The sequence below is a fragment of the Epinephelus lanceolatus genome, chromosome 9 (genome assembly GCF_041903045.1).
Source record: "Epinephelus lanceolatus isolate andai-2023 chromosome 9, ASM4190304v1, whole genome shotgun sequence".
Classification (NCBI taxonomy): domain Eukaryota; kingdom Metazoa; phylum Chordata; class Actinopteri; order Perciformes; family Serranidae; genus Epinephelus; species Epinephelus lanceolatus.
In genome coordinates this window covers 21,455,502-21,477,214 of record NC_135742.1, presented here as the reverse complement: position 1 = coordinate 21,477,214, position 21,713 = coordinate 21,455,502, and the positions used below count along the sequence as shown (strand labels likewise).

The 21,713-nt window shown below is 41.4% G+C and overlaps 1 protein-coding gene across 2 annotated transcripts; it reads left to right on the top strand.

Moving 5' to 3' along the window:
• The first annotated feature begins 497 nt into the window (after positions 1-497).
• Positions 498-14,246, top strand: LOC117252732 (mothers against decapentaplegic homolog 4-like). Of its 2 annotated transcripts, none has more exons than XM_033619834.2 (10): positions 498-748; positions 2,960-3,362; positions 4,909-5,083; positions 5,232-5,486; positions 5,593-5,700; positions 5,825-5,875; positions 6,755-6,938; positions 7,752-7,920; positions 8,252-8,390; positions 9,386-14,246. In XM_033619834.2, exons 2-10 carry the CDS (start codon positions 3,123-3,125, stop codon positions 9,595-9,597), a joined length of 1,533 nt encoding a protein of 510 aa, XP_033475725.1. In that variant the 5' UTR covers positions 498-748; positions 2,960-3,122; the 3' UTR covers positions 9,598-14,246. The 2 variants fall into 2 exon arrangements, with proteins under 2 accessions (XP_033475725.1, XP_033475726.1); XM_033619835.2 differs by lacking the exon at positions 498-748 and adding an exon at positions 2,374-2,709.
• Positions 14,247-21,713: the final 7,467 nt, after the last annotated feature.

Genomic DNA, 21,713 nt, shown 5'->3' with positions numbered 1-21,713 from the left:
GTAATGCAAGCCAGAAGTGGCCCACCAAAGGGTCCAATCCAGGCCCCTAGATGATTTTGCACAGCTAATACTGATGCACTTGTGAAGGCTAAGAGGTGCAGGTTTCTGGAGCAAGTTAAACAGTGCACTTAATGTGAAATGCAGCTTCACAGGCTTTTCCACCCTGACCAGAATACAGCTCTCTGAAATAACAATAAATACCTATTGTGGTCATATTTAAAGACAATGAATATTGTCCAAAATATTGTCGACCAGCAGCTTCAGTGCAAAAAAAAATCTGTAATAACAGCTTCTCACAAGCAGTTGTTACCATAGCTGCAGCTGTAGTAGAAATAAAAGCAGATGCAGCAGAAGCACTATACGTAGTGGTAGTGGTAATATTAACACCAGAACATGCAGTAATATCAGTAATATATAGTAGCTGGAGCAGTATAGGCAGTATTGAAATATCTGAGCACTTAACTCCTGTCTCATGTTACGCATGCGCAACACGCAATTGAAGGAAATAGTGTGAGAAGTGCGTGAAGTGGGTCGGGACTTGACACGAAATCTGAGATTTGACTTGATCCGCGCTCTACTTTGAAGGATGTAACGCTGCAGCCTGCAAACCCTGTTTTTGTGAGCAGCTGGTGAAATTTATGAAGATAACCCAGACAGGATCTGCACAGCCCACCGCTGTTCCCGTCGGCACGGTAACTTCGGACAGAGGCAGGGCTCTCCTGCTAGCTGCCACACCAGCTAACTCCAGGTAGCATACAGTGCTAACACTAGCTACATAGCTTTGGCTGGTTTTCAGTTAGAAACTACTCAGCGATCACATACGAACCAACGATTATTACAGTTGCCTTAAAGTATGTTGTCGCTACCTATCAAACTAAGTGGTCAACAAATAAATACATTGTAGCACAGTAAACAAACACGCCTGCTAACCTCATAGTAGCATGCTACGTTAGCTGGTTTGCTATCAACAATCATCGGTGTTAGCTGATGTTTTTAGTAGCAGGTAGCGAGCCAATCCCATGTCAAGGTACTTAGTGAAAGCGTGTATTTCCGGTTATGCTCTTCAAAATAAAACCCTACTTGAACAGTAACGAACATGGCAGCTTACAACAATTTTACAATAATAAATAGTGGCAGGCAAATATACCTGGGAAAAATACATTGTAATAATGCACCTCTATATCAGAAGTACTAATGGTTTGAAGTAAAAGTATGTCACAAATTGATGAACTTTCTAATTGAATTAAATAGAGGTTTTATTTTCATTTTATATGTAGCTCTTTTTATATCATAACCATTAACACTTAATTGACCCTCTGAGGAAATGTGTGATAGGTTATTGTCGTTCTGATGTGAAGCATAGAGAATTATAGGAATAAAAATGAATAAGTACGAACTATGTAAACATATTACAATAAAATAGGTGTATCATGCTACAGTGCTAACACTAGCATGTCAAATATGTAAAAATATAAAATGTGTATAGTGCTCTCTGAGTTTGTAAAGTGTATATAAAATATAAAATATGGGCCTTATGCTACGTCACAAAGTATAAAACTAGTATGTGAAGTTAAAAATAAAACAAAGATGTGTATTTGACTATATACATAACTCGAAAAAATAAGTAATACATACAATATCCTATGTGCAACTTATGTTAAGTACACATTCAAGAGTGGGAAGAGTTTTACACAGCTAAATAACTGCGCTATGTTGCTGTAGTTGAGTTATTTCTCCAATTATTGTACAGTGGAGACAGTGTTAAACAAAGGATTATTATACCTTTAAGTCCCTATTGCACATTTGAAATATGATATTACAACTTTTTTTCACATCCATGTGTAAATAATCCTGTCTGTTCTTTAGCTTTATGTCTCTAGCATTTTTGTGCTTGTTTCTAACTGTCACATCCATTTTTGTGCATGTACATTGAGAGCAATGCAGAAAAAAACTGAGTCCAATTGCTTCTGTGTGTACACATATTTGGCCAATAAAGGTGATTCTAATTCAGAAATAACTTACAGAAGGCAGTAAACATTCTCATCAGTTATCTGAAGTCAGTTTCAGACTCTTTAGAGCTCTGACCGCCTGCAATAAATGGTTTTAATTTACAGTATATAAGAACACATTCTGTAACTTGTATGACCAGCTTGCTGCTGATAGCAGATCATCTTATTGTCCTTCCCACTGTCTTACCCAGCACCTTAGATGCCTCAAATGTTAGTAAATAATCGACTTTATTATTTTAGCCTTTTGCTCGTTCAAAGCTTCACCTTTATTTTGAAGACAAGTGTTCACTTCCGGTTAGTTGTGTCCGCGTGCAGTAGCTTCCCCGGACTAACGGCAGCCAGAGTGGCGCCGCAAGCTAGCTAAGAAGATACAGGCGAGCACAACTACTTTAACCTTGTTTTTATCCCGGACTAAATAGTTCCGGACATTTGTAAACTCAAATATAAATGTAAAAAATGCCTCTTTGTCATGTTATCAGGTCGTTGGCGAGCTAGCGTCGTCATTATACGGCTAACAACTTAGTTAAAACGGTATAGTTTGTGGTTTACAGATCTCCTGTGGTCTCCAGACTCAAAACCGAAGCTTTGTGTGTTTATCGGGTTTTGCCTGAAAGCTAATCTGTCATCCGGATTTACTCAACATTACAGCTCATTAACAACATGGCAGGAACTGACAGCCTCTAATGAGAGGATAACAGAGGTAGCACACAACCTTATTGTTGAATGAACTTTTGCCAGTTTTATAAGTTAGATACACTGAGCTACAACTTATGTCTTCTAATACCACAGCTCTGCAGCACATACCTACATCCATGCAGTCTGTCATGTTAGTTATGATGTTCAGTTTTTGTTTAATATCTTGTCTGTTTGTGTCAGTTGAAGCAGACATAAGAAGGATGCGTACAACTCTACAGCCTCTTAAATGAACATAAAGTCTAATTCATTTTCAGATCTCTTCACCCCTCCTCCTGATGCTGAGAGGTCTGCGGTCCCACATCTGTCCCATCTGCAGCTGAACAGCTGTGAAGATCGTCTCTGCTCCGGCCTCCTGATTCAGTGAAACCGTGTCAACTACATAATATCCTCAGAAGGCTTAGTGAGAGATAAGTCAAGATGTCCATCACAAACACACCCACCAGCAACGATGCCTGCCTGAGCATTGTGCACAGCCTGATGTGTCACAGACAGGGTGGTGAGAGCGAGACGTTCGCCAAGAGGGCCATCGAGAGCCTGGTGAAAAAGCTGAAGGAGAAAAAAGACGAGCTCGACTCCCTCATCACGGCTATCACCACCAACGGGGCCCATCCCAGCAAGTGTGTGACCATTCAGAGGACGCTGGATGGACGGCTGCAGGTAGGACAACACACTCTGGATCATTTATTTGATACGCTCATGTACATAAATATAAATCAGATTCATACACTTCACATTAGTGATGATTAGTCTTATTTGTTGTTTGTAGTCTATTAATGTTTGGGGATTTCTAGTCTTTTCACCCACAGTAAACTATCCCAGCATTTTTTTTTTTCTTGAATTAAAATAAAAGACCACAACAGACAGTTATTCAGCATAACATCGAGGCCTGCAATTTGTGACTATTTTCAGAACAGATTAGTCAGAAAATGGTGAAAAATAGCTACTACCACTTAGCGATTATGGTTACATAATTAATCATCTAGTTATTCAATCATTATTCATCTAGTCCACTCATAGTGTTATTTTGGGTCTTTTATACATGACAATACACAGGAAATCTAGATATGTTGTATTTATTTAATGCCATGATAGTTGCCCAAGCAGTAACCCGTCTGGCTACTTGAGGCTGGTGCTGCGTGCGCATTGAAGTTATAGCAGGATAAAGAAATGCGTTTTCTCTCAGTGAAGAACGTATTCTCGTCGAAGCTTATTGTTGCTAGTGATGGAGGGATGTACAAAACAAATGTGCACTGGGAAAGCACCTGTAGTTGTAGTCACCCTCATCAGGTAGATTGATAGTGCCCTGGCACATGATGCTCCCGTAACGCCTACTTAATAAAACAGCTGTACTGTATTTTGAAACTGTCAACTAAATTCAGTAAATAAAGAAATTGTCCATTTCATTGAGCCAAACTTTTGATCTTTTTGGTTGCAAAACCACATAAACAGTTGGTTAGCAAACTATTTTTCTGACCATCGACTTTGCAATTTAGATTTAACATCATCCAACATGTGAGATGAGAAACCTGCCAATATAAACATCGCAAGCTGAGATTACAAAATGGAATAAGTAACCACATGATTCTCTGGAAAATTATTCAGCCAAAAAAAGGCAAGAAAATTCAGGAAATCTCTGCAGAAAACCAAGTTGGTGCTGTAACCTTTTTTAAAAGTATTGTGACCTGTGTGTATTCGTCTACTCAGAACATGCTGTTCACCAACACAGTGGAAAACAAGATGTGTTCCACAGGGTTTCTGTGGGTTCTTAAAAAGTCTTAAATGGCGTTGAGTTCATTAATTTATTATTGCCGTTAAAATGTCTTAAATCAATCTTTCAAAACTCTGAAAAAATAGAAAGAAAGAAAGATTTTATGTATGTTTTTTCCCCCCTGACATTGAATTATAAAATCTCAAAACAATTGGTTACATCTGTTTTTAAAAATAATGTACTTAATGCCTCTTGCATGAACATCAAGCAGAGGTGTATCAGGATTGTGGTACTAGCAACACTCATTTTGTTTCCCCCAGGCATAGCTGTCACTGTACGACAAGTCTTAAATCTAACTTGCCCTAAGCTGTAGGAACCCTGATTTTAATAACTGACTTAACACTATATTTGAGCTCAGCTGTGAGGTCAGTGAGTCCACAAATGATTTAACTCTGTTCCTGTATTCTTTCTCTGTGTTGTCGTTGTTGTTCCCAGGTGGCTGGACGTAAAGGCTTCCCCCATGTAATCTACGCCCGGCTGTGGCGGTGGCCTGACCTGCATAAGAATGAACTGAAACATGTCAAATACTGCCAGTTTGCCTTCGACCTCAAGTGTGACAACGTGTGTGTCAACCCCTATCACTATGAGAGAGTGGTGTCTCCTGGCATAGGTGAGTAACGGGGAAGTGGGCATGTGCCTGTTGAGGTGCCATTTGTTTTAGTTATACTTCTCCAAATCACAGTCTGCCTCACAAGGGATATTTTCTTGGCATTGTCCCTAATTTGTTCCACCTCTTTATCCTTTTTCTTGGTCCACAGACTTATCAGGACTGACGCTGACCCCCTCTGGACCCAGCTCTGCGCTGATGGTTAAGGATGAGTATGATTTCGACGGACCACAGAGCCTACCCTCCATCGACGGAGGGCACTCCATCCAGACCATCCAGCACCCCCCATCCACCGGCCGTCCGGCCCCCTCTGAATCATTTGCAACCCCGAACCTGCTCCCGCCTGCGGAGGCCTCCACCTCTGGTTCATCATCATCCTTCCCTGCCATCGCTGCTGGATCAGGCAGTAAGATACAGTTGTAAAATATTCTTGTGTGTGTCCGTGTTTGTCTGTATATACATGTGTATGTTTGGACATGGGTCTCTGACTTGTGTTCTCTTTTCCTCCTCAGGTGCCAGCTCAACCTGGTCCAGGAACAGCAGCTTCACCCCCAACATACCCCACCACACCAACGGTCATCTACAGCACCACCCTCCTATGCCACATCCAACACACTACTGTAAGTACACACTGTCGCTACCACCAAATCCTCGGATAACTGCCTACCTCTTGACTTTATTTTATTTTTTAATTTTTTTTACATAGTGTGTAATTGCTGCCATTACTCCCTCTGTTTCTCTCAGGGCCGGTGCATAATGAGCTCGCCTTCCAGCCTCCTATATCCAATCATCCAGGTGAGAACACACAATCCACTTGTAACTGACAAACAGAACATCTTTCTATGCATGTTTTTATCCACATAGATTATTCACAGAGTGCTGCCTTTGTTGGCTTTCATTCACAAAAGGCAGCATTGTCCCTTTTGAGTGTCTAAAAAGTTGAAGACTACATTAGATACAAAGCTGTTAATATGCTCAGTTTGATTGTCTCTGTGCCAACTTTTGAATTTACAGGTTATCCTTACATCACAGCATGTGTGCTGCAATTTATTTATTTATTTTTAGCTTTAATTAGATTAAAGCACTCATTTCAGGTAAACAAATTGATTCAAAAGTCATTTAGCGAAATAAGATTATTGCTGCACGGTTTGATAAAAATGTGCGATTACGGTGGACAATATCGCAATTTGCGATTACAATATAATACATAAATGGTATCATTAGTCTTCTTGCCTGATTCAGTGTTTCCCCTAAATTATATTAGGGGGGCACTGACCTGACCTGACCTGACATAGTTATTGTTATGGACAGTGTGTAAATGACCATCAACAGACTGAGCACAGTCAAACACGCTGCTCACACAGCAGCACAACTTTTACACAGCACGTCTTTCTGTTCACCGTCGCCGTACCTGAATCCAAAGTATCGCCATATAATAGACGTTGCCTTTTTTTCGCTACCAACTCAGCCTGTTCTTGGTTGTGCTCATGCTCTTCTTCAGCTTCTGTGTTGGTCACTGCTGCACGCCGGGCGGTCACCTGACCATACATGTTACCATACAAGTTATTTTTATAACTTGAAACAAAGTCACACAAGTTTAATATTACTTTGACGAGGAACATTTTCCATTCATGACTACAAACCATTGACATAAGGTTCTCCCCTCTGTCTCAGCTCCTGACTACTGGTGCTCCATTGCCTATTTTGAGATGGACGTTCAAGTCGGGGAGACGTTCAAGGTGCCCTCTTCTTGCCCCATTGTGACAGTGGACGGCTATGTCGACCCCTCAGGAGGAGACCGCTTCTGTTTAGGCCAGCTCAGCAATGTACATCGCACTGAGGCTATCGAGAGAGCAAGGTGGGTGATCTTGTTACTCTCAGTAGTTAGAGAGCAAAATAGTTCAAATCTTACTGCTAATATAATCAGGGATGTATTTTTTTTACATTTGAACCAGAAACAAGAGTTTGGCTGTCAAGCGTCATCTTTGTCATTGCTGCCAGCCTGAAACGTTTTTTGGCATATCTAAATTTATCAATAAAAAACCCCACAGGAAATGTGATTTTTGTAAATCAAGTTAAATCAAATCAAATCCACATTTGGAAATGAAATGTGATTCCAATTGGATTGGAGGCTCTGGCTCCTCAAATTAGATTTCAAAGTGTCTTTTGTGTACCTTTGCTTTATCGCTGAAGTGGAGCTTTTTCAGCTGAGCTGCGTGCGTGAGTCTGTCCCACCACCAAGTGTTAAACAGATCTGACCAAAAAAAAAAAAGTCTGACATACTGGACCATATTAGGGCTGTACCTGACTCAGAGTTATGTCAGTTGAATCAGATCTGTCTGTTCAATATGAATATTTGACAATTCTTTTTTTCTGTATAAAGTTTGAAAGTTTGAACGGGGCTCAGCAGGACATTCAGTGTGATAGCAGCATTCACTTTGTATAGTGCATAAGCTAACTGCGCTTGCAACAGATCGGAAATGTGCAACATTTTTTTGCTGACACTAGATAACAAATAAAAGCCAGAGACTGTATTGTATTAAGTTGCTGTGAGCTGTAAATTCACCCCTCCTAAGCAGAAGAGAGGAGATAATGTGCCGCTGCACCGTGTCCACTGCAGCCTGGACTAAAGAGCAGCATGAAAGTCCATGTCCTCCTTCCTCTTCCTCAGGCTTCACATCGGTAAAGGGGTTCAGCTGGAATGTAAGGGTGAGGGAGACGTGTGGGTGCGATGCCTCAGTGACCACGCCGTGTTTGTTCAGAGTTACTACCTGGACCGAGAGGCGGGTCGAGCCCCTGGAGACGCTGTTCACAAAATCTACCCCAGTGCTTACATCAAGGTAAGCACATGGGTCACTGAAAGGGCATCACTCAAAGTTGACGTTTCATAAAATGTTGTTTTTCCTCTTTTGGAAGGTCAGACTGCAGACATCTCTTTCCATACAGTCTCCTCCTTTACATTGGTTCTGTACAGTAGTTGTGTCTACGTACTGCCACTGTTTACTGTCTTTTCCACTCTCGTCTCTTATAAGGGGAAATCATACCTCTTCACACAGCATCTTTCTGACACTCTCCCTGATTGGCAGCCTGTGGTGATATTTACATTTCTCCTATGCAGGGGGCTAATTGCTGCTGAATGTACAGTATTTAAAGTCTCTTCTCTCCTTCCAGGTGTTTGACCTCCGTCAGTGCCACAGACAGATGCAACAGCAGGCAGCTACAGCTCAAGCAGCAGCTGCAGCCCAGGCAGCCGCTGTGGCCGGAAACATACCCGGACCTGGATCAGTTGGAGGGATAGCTCCAGCCATTAGTAAGACCCTGTAGTAACTAGCTATGAAGAGAACAGAGACATGCTCAGACTGAATTTCAGCCCAATTGTGGTTAAAAAAAATCAAATGAATATGTTCTGGTAACACAAATTTGATAATGAACAAGATTATATTGATTTTTATTGGTTGACAGATATTTGCAGGCGTAATTACTCCAAAAATGAAGCTGAAAGTTTTGAATATAGTGTTCCAAGTAGGGGTGGCGATATGGCCTTAAAATAATATCACAATATTTCAGGGTATTTTTGCGATGATAACATTCTTGACGATATGACAAATTAGTTGATTTTTTTTTTTTAATTAATTTAAGAAAATAGAATTGCAACAAAATAAGTGATAGTTTTACACTTTAACCTAAGTTTGCCTTCAAATGTTAAGTAAAAACTAAACAAAGAATAGTAATACAACAAAATAAAAACTCCTAAAAATGACACATTCAAACAGAGTCTGCAATAGTTTCTCTTGTTGCCGTGGGTAACAGTATGACGATAATTGGCCAACAAGCCGAAATATCGCAAGTATCACGATATGACGTTTTTACATGATATTAAAAATTATCTCAGTAGTATCATGAACAAGACGTTTTTATTACAGACAACTCATTAATTTTCAGGCTGCAACTATTTTCATTATTGATTAATCTGCCAGTAATTTTCTTTTATGAATGGCTTTATCCTTTGCTCGTTTAAAATTCCAGAAAACAGTGTCCAATTTGACGTAATCAGATCGCTCTTTTTGTCTGACCAGTGGTCCAAAACTCAAACATATTCAGTCTGCTGTCATCAGAGTCCAAGAAAAGAAGCAGATATTTTCATTTTAGAGGCTGCAACTTTAACATTTTTGCCTAAAATTGACTCAGATAATCGACTAATTGTTTCATCTCTAGGAATCACCTAATTAATTAATTGTTTGTCAATACATTGTATGCCAAATCACACTGACCTGATCATGACTCTCTCTCCTCCCGTCCTCTCAGGTCTGTCAGCGGCAGCCGGTATCGGGGTAGATGACCTCCGGAGGCTGTGTATTCTCAGGATGAGTTTTGTTAAGGGCTGGGGGCCCGACTACCCGCGCCAGAGCATCAAGGAGACCCCCTGCTGGATCGAGATCCACCTGCACAGAGCTCTACAGTTACTGGACGAGGTTCTGCACACTATGCCTATAGCGGACCCGCAGCCTCTGGACTGAGACCTGCGGCATCGCACTGCGACTCATACAGTGGCAATTGAAAGTCTTCCTCAGTGAACTGTTTTGGGTGGAGGAGCCAGTGGAACAGGTGTGACACTGAAGCTCACCCACATGAAAAAGTACTTTCAGGTGTTTGAGGCACCTTTTTGCACTGTGGCCCCGACTCTTACTTCTTGAAGCAGGAGTGACACTAAAATGAACCAAAGCCATATATTAAAGATATGTGTGTCATATTTTTGATAGATGGCTTTGATATCTGATGACTGGAATGATGAACTATAGGACTAGGAAAGGCATCACAAATAACTACAGTTACAAAGCACCACGTTGTGCTCATTGATGACCTGCGGATCCCATGAAACTGGAATGTACAGCGATTACTCAGAGTCCACAACCGCCAACTACTGACAGATATTAGAGTCACTGAACAATAACCGAACATCTGAGAGCTGCGCTGCTGTGAGATGGATCATATCCAGTGTCTGGGCACCGCAGCACTGCTCAAAGATCACCGCTCGACATTACGCTGCCTCTTAGATACTGAACAGGGCTGAGGACCACCCAGCTTGGATCAGGTCATACGAGACACTCACAACCATCCACAGATATCACAGAGAATGACATGCACCATCCCTAAAGCCGACCCCTAACCTCTGAACTGAAACAAGGTCAAGGATTCTTCTAGGTCAGGTATTGTCAAAGTATGGGTTTGGACCTTAAAAACTGGTTGTGGGCTTGGTGTGCCCCCACCATACATGTTTCTATTTTCCCTCTCACCTGTAGTGCTGTTTATCAGCCTTGATTGTTTTGGTGTGAGTTGCAGAGTGTTGGAGATATCGGCCGTTTTTTTTTTTTTGTTTGTTTTTTTTGTTAGATATTTTTTTGGGGCATTTTTTAGCCTTTATTTGACAGGACAGACAAGTGTGAAAGGGGGAGAGAGAGAGGAAGTGACATGCTGAGCATCTATTTTTTTAGGGTTCAACAGCTGTGCCCTGTGATAAACTGAGTTCAAGTTTCAGGTAAACAGGCTATGATGTGTGTGTAAAGGTTGTTTTGCAACCTCAGACGCAATCTGCCGCCACACTCTTGAAAGCTGGCTTAAAAAAGGCACAGAAGTAGCACCCAGCGCTCAACCTTGCCTTTTGTGGGCGGTGAAAGACATGATCCCTAACACACTTGGCCTGTGTTGCTCAAAGCACTAAATAAAAATTCCCAGACCTTGTTAGCAGTTTAATGTAGGAACTGTTTCTTTCTTCCTAACTGCACCCACCAACCAAATCAACGTGCAGAAGGAAGTGTGCATCTACCGCTAGCTCGCCTAGTACCACTGAGCTAGCTAACATTACAGCTCAGCCAAGGAGGACACCATTGTTGTCATGAGTAAAGGCCTCTCGTCCATTAGTTGAAGCACACTTTCTTCTGCACGGTGATACCGTTAGTGGGTGTAGTTGGGTAGAAAGAAAATAGTTCCTATCTCAAACTGCCCACAACAAGGTCTGTGGATTATCTTGAGTAACAGGGTCATGATTTCTGAGTTTTTCTAATGCATTTTGTGCCGATTTTTAAGCAACACAAGTCGAGTACCATCTAGTTCCATTATATTCAAGAGAAGGCAGACATCTCTACATGCGATATCTCCAACACTCAGCTCACACCAAAACAATAAATTGATAAATAGCACTACAGGTAAGAGGTAAAATGTGTTTTTAATTTTGGGGTGAACTAGATTGAACAAGATTTCGGAGCAAAGAAAAAGCCCACAGTCGAGGTTTTGGACCAGACAATAAAGTTCTTCTCCGGCATAATGACAGACAAAGTTGAATGGCCCATTGATGATACAATATATCTGTTTTTACTGACTTACTGTGATTATATCATTTCTTCACTCACTCAGAAAAAGTGATCATTTATCACTGGTCACTTCCACCTGTTTCAGGTTACTATTTTGGAAAACGCCCTATTTTATGCTGCCACAAAGGATGAATCTCATACACCGCCTTCTGCAAACTCCTCGCCATTTGTCCCTTTCATGCTGAGAGCAAAAAAGAAAACAGCGGTGATGTTTTTGTTTCACATGCAATGGAGTTAAGAGAAGAAGGCAGACAGATGGTGTTAGATATCTGAGATTTGACCATGGTACAAACAACAGGGTTCATGAAAGTTTCGGCAAGCCAAAGTACTTATTACTCAGACACACACTGTAGGTCCAGTATGATCATGTCAGCTGCCCCACTTTTTATTTGGAAATTTCTTTAATTGAATTTTAAAGGTGATGATAATTATTTGTATTCATTTAAATTGGTATGGATTTTAATCTCCAAGCATACCCGACACATCATCCCCACTATGAGAGTCATTGTACTTAAATATCTTATGACTTGCAGCCCACTTATATACGACTCGATCCAGGTCACTTGTGTGTAGTTTACTGACAGAGAGAATTTAAGGCAGTTTCCCAGCAATATTGATATATTTTCTTGGTTTTATTTTTGTTACTTTTATTAATTAATTTGTATTATATTTTTAGCACTTTACTTTTTTTCTTGTTTTTAATCCAGTAACCCTTATTTTGAGGTGGTTGTCCTGCGATATGAATAAGGGAGTGAATAGTTTTATGTAGGATTGTGAGCAGAGGCGACTTTGTGATGCATTTGTATGGAGAACATTTGTAACACTAAGGCATCTTTTTAAAATCTGTTACTGCCCTTTCACTCTCAGTAGGCATTTAGACAAATCTGTAGGGTTTCTTTCGGCTGTTCTGAGTTGCAGTCTTTTTTTTGATTTGCAGTTTTTTTCCTTTTTAACCCGTGTAAATAACTTTTGTTTCTGAACTGCATGTCAATGTTTGCATGAATTTTAATGGCAAAGAGACCCCTTTATCTCTGACCCCCCTTTTTAAAATAGGTTACTTCACTTGCCCCGCATTACACAGGAAAAGTGGATTATCAGAGGAGAGTAGAAACCAGCACCCACTGTGTACTGGTGTGTGTTAACCAGCATAAAAGGCAAACAGATAAAAGCTACAGAGTCACAGCTAATGTAAATGATCCGATTTAATTATATAAACTGAACTTTTTAGCACCAAGGTTCGTAAAGAAGGCAACTTTCCTTCTGAGACCTAATGTGTTTAGATACAGTAATGCCGTCAGTTATTAGTGTGCAGAGAAACAGATAAACAGATAAAGGTAGGCCGACACACAGAAATAATTTGATTTCAACACGAGTCCCCTCGTCTCCTCTGCCTGTGCGCTGCCTGTGATACTTTCTTTTTCTGTTTTTAAAGGCATTTGTTGGGACATCTCTGTAACATCAGTAACCTTTAAATTTAAGTGTACATTAAAGGCCCAGTGTGTAAGATATATGGGGACTTGGGTTGTATCTAGAGGTGAGGATTGCCGATTGCAACCACCTGAAACTTCTCCAAGTTAGATTTCCTTCAGTGCTGATCGTACAAAAGGTTTTTACCCTGAGCTGAATTGTCTCCTCTCCAAAACAAGTGGACCAGCGTGAAAACACTGATTTAAGTAGTTTCATGTCTGTGTTTCAGATGGCCCACTTGCCTAGCACCTGCTAACGTGTGCCCACCTATTGTCTCTGACATCTTAAAGCGTGCTCACTTTATTTCTGATTCAGACGTTCAGGAGGTTTTTACTGTGAGCTGAATTATCCGCAGAGGTCTCTTCCTCTCCAAAACAAATGGGCCCAGTGATTTAAACCTGTAAAAACACTGAGTAAAGCAGTTTCACGTTAAAAATTAAGTGTTTTCCTGACAGACTTTTCATGGACGGTGGCTGACACAGAAACGCGAAGCACCCGATCTAGAGCTAGTGTTTGGTTTGTCCGTTCTGGGCTACTGTAGAAACATGGCGGTGCAACATGGTGAGGATCTGCTTTCTATATAGATACAAACGGCTCATTCTGAGGCAAAGAAAACACGATGATTCTTATATTCAGGTGATTAGACACTAAAGAAAACGGTTATTATATTCCATTTCTGCCCCTAAATCCTGCACACTGGGCCTTTAAGACTTCACTTTGCAATGACTAGCATAGTTTTAAAATCACTTTTAAATTGGCAGTAGATATGAGGTTGGCACGGGTTACCATGGCAATTCATCTCTCGGGAAATGACATGGTAATTAAATTTAAGTGCGTCCGAAAATATACATACCACTGTTTATAAACACAAAGGTATGTTGAAGAATAGCACACATTTTGCCATCCAGTCGAGTGATCAAATCTAAGCCAGCGGGTTGCTTTCTCTCTCCTCTGTCCCATCTGTAATTATCTCACTTTAATTTGAAACACATTGTCTAAAAATATTTGTTTAACATCAGGGATTAAGACTCAAACTTTAGATTTTAATCACATAATTATGCATTCTATCGATTGAATGGCAGGAAACAAGATATTTTATGATTCTGTGTTACTGAAAGAACTGATGCTGAATTCTGTCTGAAGAAATAACCTGTTATGTTCTGTTGTGCTTTACGGTTGAACAAATGTTTTTATATCACTTGCAGTTATAGAAGCCTGAAGACACGGCTCCAGTGAGCTGATGTTGACTACTATGACAGAGTGCAGAGACAAATTTTACCTGTATTTCTTATGTGAGAGTCTATAATTAAACATGGCCAGATATTCTCTAAGTGGTGACCTGGTTATTTTCTCAACAAAGTCAGTGTGTTTATTAGGATACGATTCAAACACTGTTGTATTCACTACTTTTTAACTTGATTCCTGCTCACACTGAAGTAGTGGGATTTACATAGGTCAGCATACCAGTCAGCCTCCCTCACAGCAGACATCTTGACATGTCAATGCAGGAAAAGCTCAGCTGCTTGAATGACAATGAAAGATGGCTGGATTCCACCCAGATGGATTACTGGTACACTTGTGTTTCGAATGTGCTTTACGTGCTATAACATGTCATGTTGTCTACACTGTAAAAGGTCTATAGGGATGATAAAGGTGTGAGTCATCTTGCCTTGACAAGCACAACAATCACGCAGCCTGAGCAGATGTAATCTGAAGGCCAACAGGAAATCTCCGGCTACAGAATTACCACTCTAGTTTCTCTTACAGTTTACATCCATGTCTAATATTTGGGGATGTGGTTTGACAAGAACCTTACGTTGTCGACCCATATAGAGAAAATTATTGGGAAATGTAAAAAACATGACTGAAAAAGTTGGATGTAATTTGGTATCAGGCCCTGAGACTTTGTTGTGGCACAATAAAAACAACTCCAGTATCAGCTTTACAAGTGGAAATGAATGAAATGCTGTTGGAAATCAGACGAACTCAACTAGCGCTAACTTATTGGGCCAATTTAAAGGGCCATAAGGGGAGTCATCTGACTCAAATGGTATTGCGACCTTTTCAAGAGAAAGGAAAGAGGCCGATTAAGAGCTTCAGTTGGACAATAGGGAATACGGTTAATGGAATTGGGGTATAATGATAAGCCCCACTGTAACATTCTCTGCTGTCCCACCTTGGTTACTAGGAGAGATACATGTAGACATGCTTATGTTAGAGTGGAGGAAAAGGAGCTGTTTAGCATGTTTAGGTATTCACAGATGCTTCAAAAACAGACAATAATAGAGTCGGGGTTTCATTTATAATAAAAAGAGAAGAAGATATAATTTTGAGGTTTAGATTTGGACACTGGTTTGAATAGTACACTTAAGTTAATTGGAAAACATGAAACCAGTTTGTGTGAATATTGTAATATGCAGCAAACAGCATATTACCATTTGTTGTCCAAAATACCAGCAGGAAAGATGAAGTCATCAACACATCAAACTGGAAAAACTACAGTTGAATTCAGGACATGTGGAATATAGGGCAAGATATTTGGAAAAGACAGGGATAGGCAGAAGAATAAAGGACTGCTAAGGACCACACTCCATTTCAATAGGTGGCGGTAATGCGCCGAAAAGCTGTTTGCCGACCGCCATTAAACAGATAGAAGAGGAAGAAGAAGAATCAGTAGTACCAAAGAGCATGGATACCAAGAGGCGAAGCTCAATAGAATGCCCCATAGCAACAGACTCGCCCATGGTTTCGTCCTACCGCCGCCATTTTGGACTGTCAGCAGACCGCAGCACACCCGTTTGCATACAAAACCACACAGACAAACTGAAGTATATCGCTATTAATTATGCTTACAGTGCTACTCAGCTCGTGATAGCTTGGTCACAGCTGCTTTTTCACGTTTGTGTAAAGCAAAATATAGACTAAAAAAAAAACAAAACGAAGAAAAACGGCCTCTGGCATCTCTACATGTTACATCCACTTATGAGAACATTAACTTAATTACTCCTTCAAAATCACCCCTAGACTCACAAGTCAGTCTTTAGACGCTTTGCTTAAGGCGGAGATCTCTGATTGTCTGGTGGCGAGACTAAATCACCCCATAAGCCAATCTACCAAAAAATTATTATTATTATTTTTTTTTTTTAAAAAAATCAATATTTTAACTAGAAACACATGGCGACGTCACATAGTCAGGAATAAAGATTTATTTACAGTTTGTACAGTAAGGGGACAGTAATAATAATAATAATAATAATAATAATAATAGGCTATTTTAATATGATATATTTTAATGCTAAAGCAGTAATTAGTTCTGATATAAATGGTCCAAGAGGCCATATATATATATATATACAGTACAGGCCAAAAGTTTGGACACACCTTCTCATTCAATGCGTTTTCTTTATTTTCATGACTATTTACATTGTAGATTCTCACTGAAGGCATCAAAACTATGAATGAACACATGTGGAGTTATGTACTTAACAAAAAAAGGTGAAATAACTGAAAACATGTTTTATATTCTAGTTTCTTCAAAATAGCCACCCTTTCTTCTGATTACTGCTTTGCACACTCTTGGCATTCTCTCCATGAGCTTCAAGAGTTAGTCACCTGAAATGGTTTTCCAACAGTCTTGAAGGAGTTCCCAGAGGTGTTTAGCACTTGTTGGCCCCTTTGCCTTCACTCTGCGGTCCAGCTCACCCCAAACCATCTCGATTGGGTTTAGGTCCGGTGACTGTGGAGGCCAGGTCATCTGCCGCAGCACTCCATCACTCTCCTTCTTGGTCAAATAGCCCTTACACAGCCTGGAGGTGTGTTTGGGGTCATTGTCCTGTTGAAAAATAAATGATCGTCCAACTAAACGCAAACTGGATGGGATGGCATGTCGCTGCAGGATGCTGTGGTAGCCATGCTGGTTCAGTGTGCCTTCAATTTTGAATAAATCCCCAACAGTGTCACCAGCAAAACACCCCCAAACCATCACACCTCCTCCTCCATGCTTCACAGTGGGAACCAGGCATGTGGAATCCATCCGTTCACCTTTTCTGCGTCTCACAAAGACACGGCGGTTGGAACCAAAGATCTCAAATTTGGACTCATCAGACCAAAGCACAGATTTCCACTGGTCTAATGTCCATTCCTTGTGTTTCTTGGCCCAAACAAATCTCTTCTGCTTGTTGCCTCTCCTTAGCAGTGGTTTCCTAGCAGCTATTTGACCATGAAGGCCTGATTGGCGCAGTCTCCTCTTAACAGTTGTTCTAGAGATGGGTCTGCTGCTAGAACTCTGTGTGGCATTCATCTGGTCTCTGATCTGAGCTGCTGTTAACTTGCGATTTCTGAGGCTGGTGACTCGGATGAACTTATCCTCAGAAGCAGAGGTGACTCTTGGTCTTCCTTTCCTGGGTCGGTCCTCATGTGTGCCAGTTTCGTTGTAGCGCTTGATGGTTTTTGCGACTCCACTTGGGGACGCATTTAAAGTTTTTGCAATTTTCCGGACTGACTGACCTTCATTTCTTAAAGTAATGATCGCCACTCGTTTTTCTTTAGTTAGCTGATTGGTTCTTGCCATAATATGAATTTTAACAGTTGTCCAATAGGGCTGTTGGCTGTGTATTAACCTGACTTCTGCACAACACAACTGATGGTCCCAACCCCACTGATAAAGCAAGAAATTCCACTAATTAACCCTGATAAGGCACACCTGTGAAGTGGAAACCATTTCAGGTGACTACCTCTTGAAGCTCATGGAGAGAATGCCAAGAGTGTGCAAAGCAGTAATCAGAAGAAAGGGTGGCTATTTTGAAGAAACTAGAATATAAAACATGTTTTCAGTTATTTCACCTTTTTTTGTTAAGTACATAACTCCACATGTGTTCATTCATAGTTTTGATGCCTTCAGTGAGAATCTACAATGTAAATAGTCATGAAAATAAAGAAAACGCATTGAATGAGAAGGTGTGTCCAAACTTTTGGCCTGTACTGTATATATATGTATATATATATATATATATATATATATATATATATGTGTGTGTGTGTGTGTGTGTGTGTGTGTGTGTGTGTTACCTTCCCTCCAAAACTGGCATATTAAATTGATATTAAAACACTTTAAAACTTACACCTCAGGAGTTCTTACCTGTCGGGATCCTTCGGGAAACGGTGGAAGGCCAGGTGCGGGGTGTTCCACTGATAGTTGTTGCAGTTAATTGCACTACACTGTTTTTTTTTTCTCCTCTCTCCTTGACATCTGTTGTCTGGGCGCAACAGTCCAAGCTCAACAGTCCAAAATGGCGGCCCTAGTGGCTGTTGGCCAAAATTCAACGGAGCTTCGCCTCTTGGTATCCATGCTCTTTGGTAGCACTAGTAGTAGCAGTAGAGGTAGAAGAAGACGAAGCTTCCCGCGGGAGATCACAGTCAGCGGAGCTAACAGCGAACCAAGTTGCTGCAGCTATTAGAGACATTGTTATTTTACTTTTCCAACATGGAAACAACGCGCGAAAAAAACACAGAAGAACCCCCATCCACTGTGGGAGCTGAACACGATGAAGATGAATATGAAGAATCAGGAGCAGAGAGTGAAGAGTGGGTTAATAAAGAGGAGGAAAGTGACGACTCTGACGAGCAGTAAGTGGCCTACATTAACTTTCAGTGTATGTGAAACATGTATATGCATAGTTTTATTTGTTGTATATTTAGTGGTCATTTGGACGGAGAGTGTTTTATGGTTTTAGCAAAGTACCAGATGGTCCAAACAAGTATCCATCACGTTTACCTCCACCACATAGACATGTATATATGTCTATGCTCCACCAGACCGGCTCAAAGAAACGATGTGAGGAATTCACATGGTGGGGGGTTGGGCAGGAGGGTGGAGAGCCCCCAAGGGAAGGGGGGAAGGGAAAATCTTGGTGAGGACCACCACGGTGTAAAGAAAATCCCACAGTGTTTACACAACCTTGCGTCGATAACATGCGACGGCGGATGTTAATGAGATCATCTATCCTGTTGAAACCAGCGACTATGTTCTGAAACTAAATATTTCACCCTGTGCGTCCTTACAGTGTTGTTTCATGCAGGCTACATAAACATGGACACCCCAGCCCCCCAGGAAAGAAGCTCGCCCTTGCAGCAAGTGTTTTTCTCTCCCAGAGGCCACTTGTAGTATTGCAGCCAAAAAAATCACCTGCAGCCCAAAAAGCATTTTCCCCATAGACCTCCTCCTTTCATACAAACATGCAGCCAAAGTTGGGATGACACAGACACAAGACATTAAAATATTGAAAAAGCAAAGCAACCAAAACAGAGCAAACTCACAAAACAATCAGGAGAGATCAAATAAAGTAAGAACTAATGGTTAAAATTTTAAAATCAAGACTGTAATGTTCCACCAGATTAAAAAGATAGGTCTTTAATTTAAAAATACATTACAGTATTTATACAATACTCGCCATTCCTATATCCAGAGGTAGTGAATTCCACAGTTTAGGGGTGTAAAAACAGGAAGCACTCTCACCAGGACTTTTATGGGACAAATGAGGAACATTTAAAAGTAAAACATAAACATAAAATAATAGAAAATTTGATGTATGGAGGGGTAAGGTCATTTAAAGCTTTATAAACAAGTAAAACAACTTTAAAATCAAGTCCAAAAGACACAGGGAGCCAGTGTAGTGACTTCAGTCAACAGTCTGGCTGCGGCACTCTGGACTAGCTGTAGTTACTTATTGACTTTTTGGGTAGTCCGGTGAAAAGGGAATTGCAGTACTCAAAACTGAAAATTCTTGACAGGACACCTCCCACTGCAAACAAGAACAATTATGAATCTTTCTTTTCTGAATTTTTGAACCCTGGAGGTTTTACATTTGTAAAACTTTCCTCAAGCAGAGAAAGGCGATTTTAAAATCGGTGACATCATCAAAATGTAATGAAAGGGGGGTCAGTCAGTAGTAATATATACCAAAATTATATGCGTATTCTATATGAAAAACCACCTGTCGTGCCTTTGAGTAGTAAGAAAGGACAAGAAAGAAATGAAAAGGAGGGGGAAAGTAGCAAAGCTCCGTAAATTGGATTTTTGTGCTTTTTAAGCAGTTGATAGTGGTGTGTGTGTGCACCTTACAACTAGTAACTAGGGACCATCACCATACCGTGAACTCCGGCCTGTGGTAACTTCCTTACGTCGCTGGTCGGCACCATAACAACAGGGTCGTTCGAGATGAAGTGCGCCACACCTGGAAAGTGGATGAGATCAGGCAGCTGTAGCAGAAGACGGTGACAAAAAGCCACGTGTCGTACAGTCTCCAACAGCCCTCAGTCTGTACAGGAAGTCACAGAAAACATTGCCATCAAAGATGCAGCAGTTTGGGAAAAGTGGTTTGTTAATGTCAGTAGATTTGAGACCATCAGTGACTTTGTTTAAGTACGTGTAGTTTGGTTAGCAGGTCATGTCTTTCCTTAACCTGGCAAGATGACACGTACATACGACTTATAAGAACCCCTGCACTTACTCAGCCTCCATGCAGCCCTGATGAGAGGGATTCCTCCTCCAGCGATCAGTCACCCTCAGAGGAAGATGAATAATTTATCCCGCCAAACCACTGATCTAATCTAATCATCTGATTCCAGCTCCCCTGCTGACAATGACAACACCATGGAGACGAATGACGCTGTACCTAGTTCTGGGTGGACATCCAAGAGTGGGCTGGAATGGTCTCCAACTGATGCAGACACCATGCGCTACATTGCTCCGCCCATCAAAGCCACCGGACCTACACGTTATGCCATTGACAGGATCACTAACCTGGAAGATAGTTTTGAGCTCATGGTAACGCCTGAAATTGTCAAACACATCACGGAAATGACGAACCTCCATGGCAGACGCACTGTGAAGAATTGGACGGACACCGACACTACTGAGATTAAAGCCTACATCGGGCTGTTGATCTTGGCCGGCGTCTACAGGTGAAATAGTCTCTGTTATGTTTGTATATTGGTGTGTGATTTCAATCTGCACATTACTGTGAAGCACTGATAAGTTCTACTGTTCCTACAGGTCTAGAAATGAGTCGACAGTCAACCTCTGGAGGGACGGCACCGGGCGGCCCATCTTTACCGCGACCATGGCGCGCAAGAGATTTTCACAGCTCTCCACCGTCATCCGTTTTGATGACAAGCAAACCCGGCAGGCACGTTTAGTCCGCCAGCCGGACAAGCTGGTGGCGATTCGGGTGATTTGGGATAAATGGCTGCGTCAACTTGAGAGTGTTTTCATCCCAGACCGGGAAATTACCATAGATGAAAAGGTGATCCTATTCAGAGGCCGGTGTCCTTTCCAGCAGGCCATGCTCAAAAAGCCATTCAGATCCGGCCTAAAGATTTGGGTACTGTGTGATGCCCAGACCTCATTTGCATGCCGTATGCAAATACATACAGGGAAGACACCAGATGGTGCTCCTAAAACCAGCCAGGGCAAACGGGTCGTCCTGGAACTCACTGAGGGGATGAAAGGAAATACGGTGACTTGCAACAGCTTTTATACATCGTACAGCCTGGCAGAGGACCTCCTGCGGAGGAAGATCACGCTTGTTGGTCACATCCACAATAGCAAGCCTGAGCTTCCCCCAGCTCTGCTGCAGATGAGGAGAAGGGTTATAAACTCCGCCGTCTTTGCTTTCCGCAAGAAAGCAACCTTGGTGTCGTACATCGGGATGCCTAGGAAAAATATCATCCTACTCAGCACCAAGCATCGGAAGCCTGAAGTGACCAGCGGGAAGAGTCGCAAGCCCCAGATGGTGCTG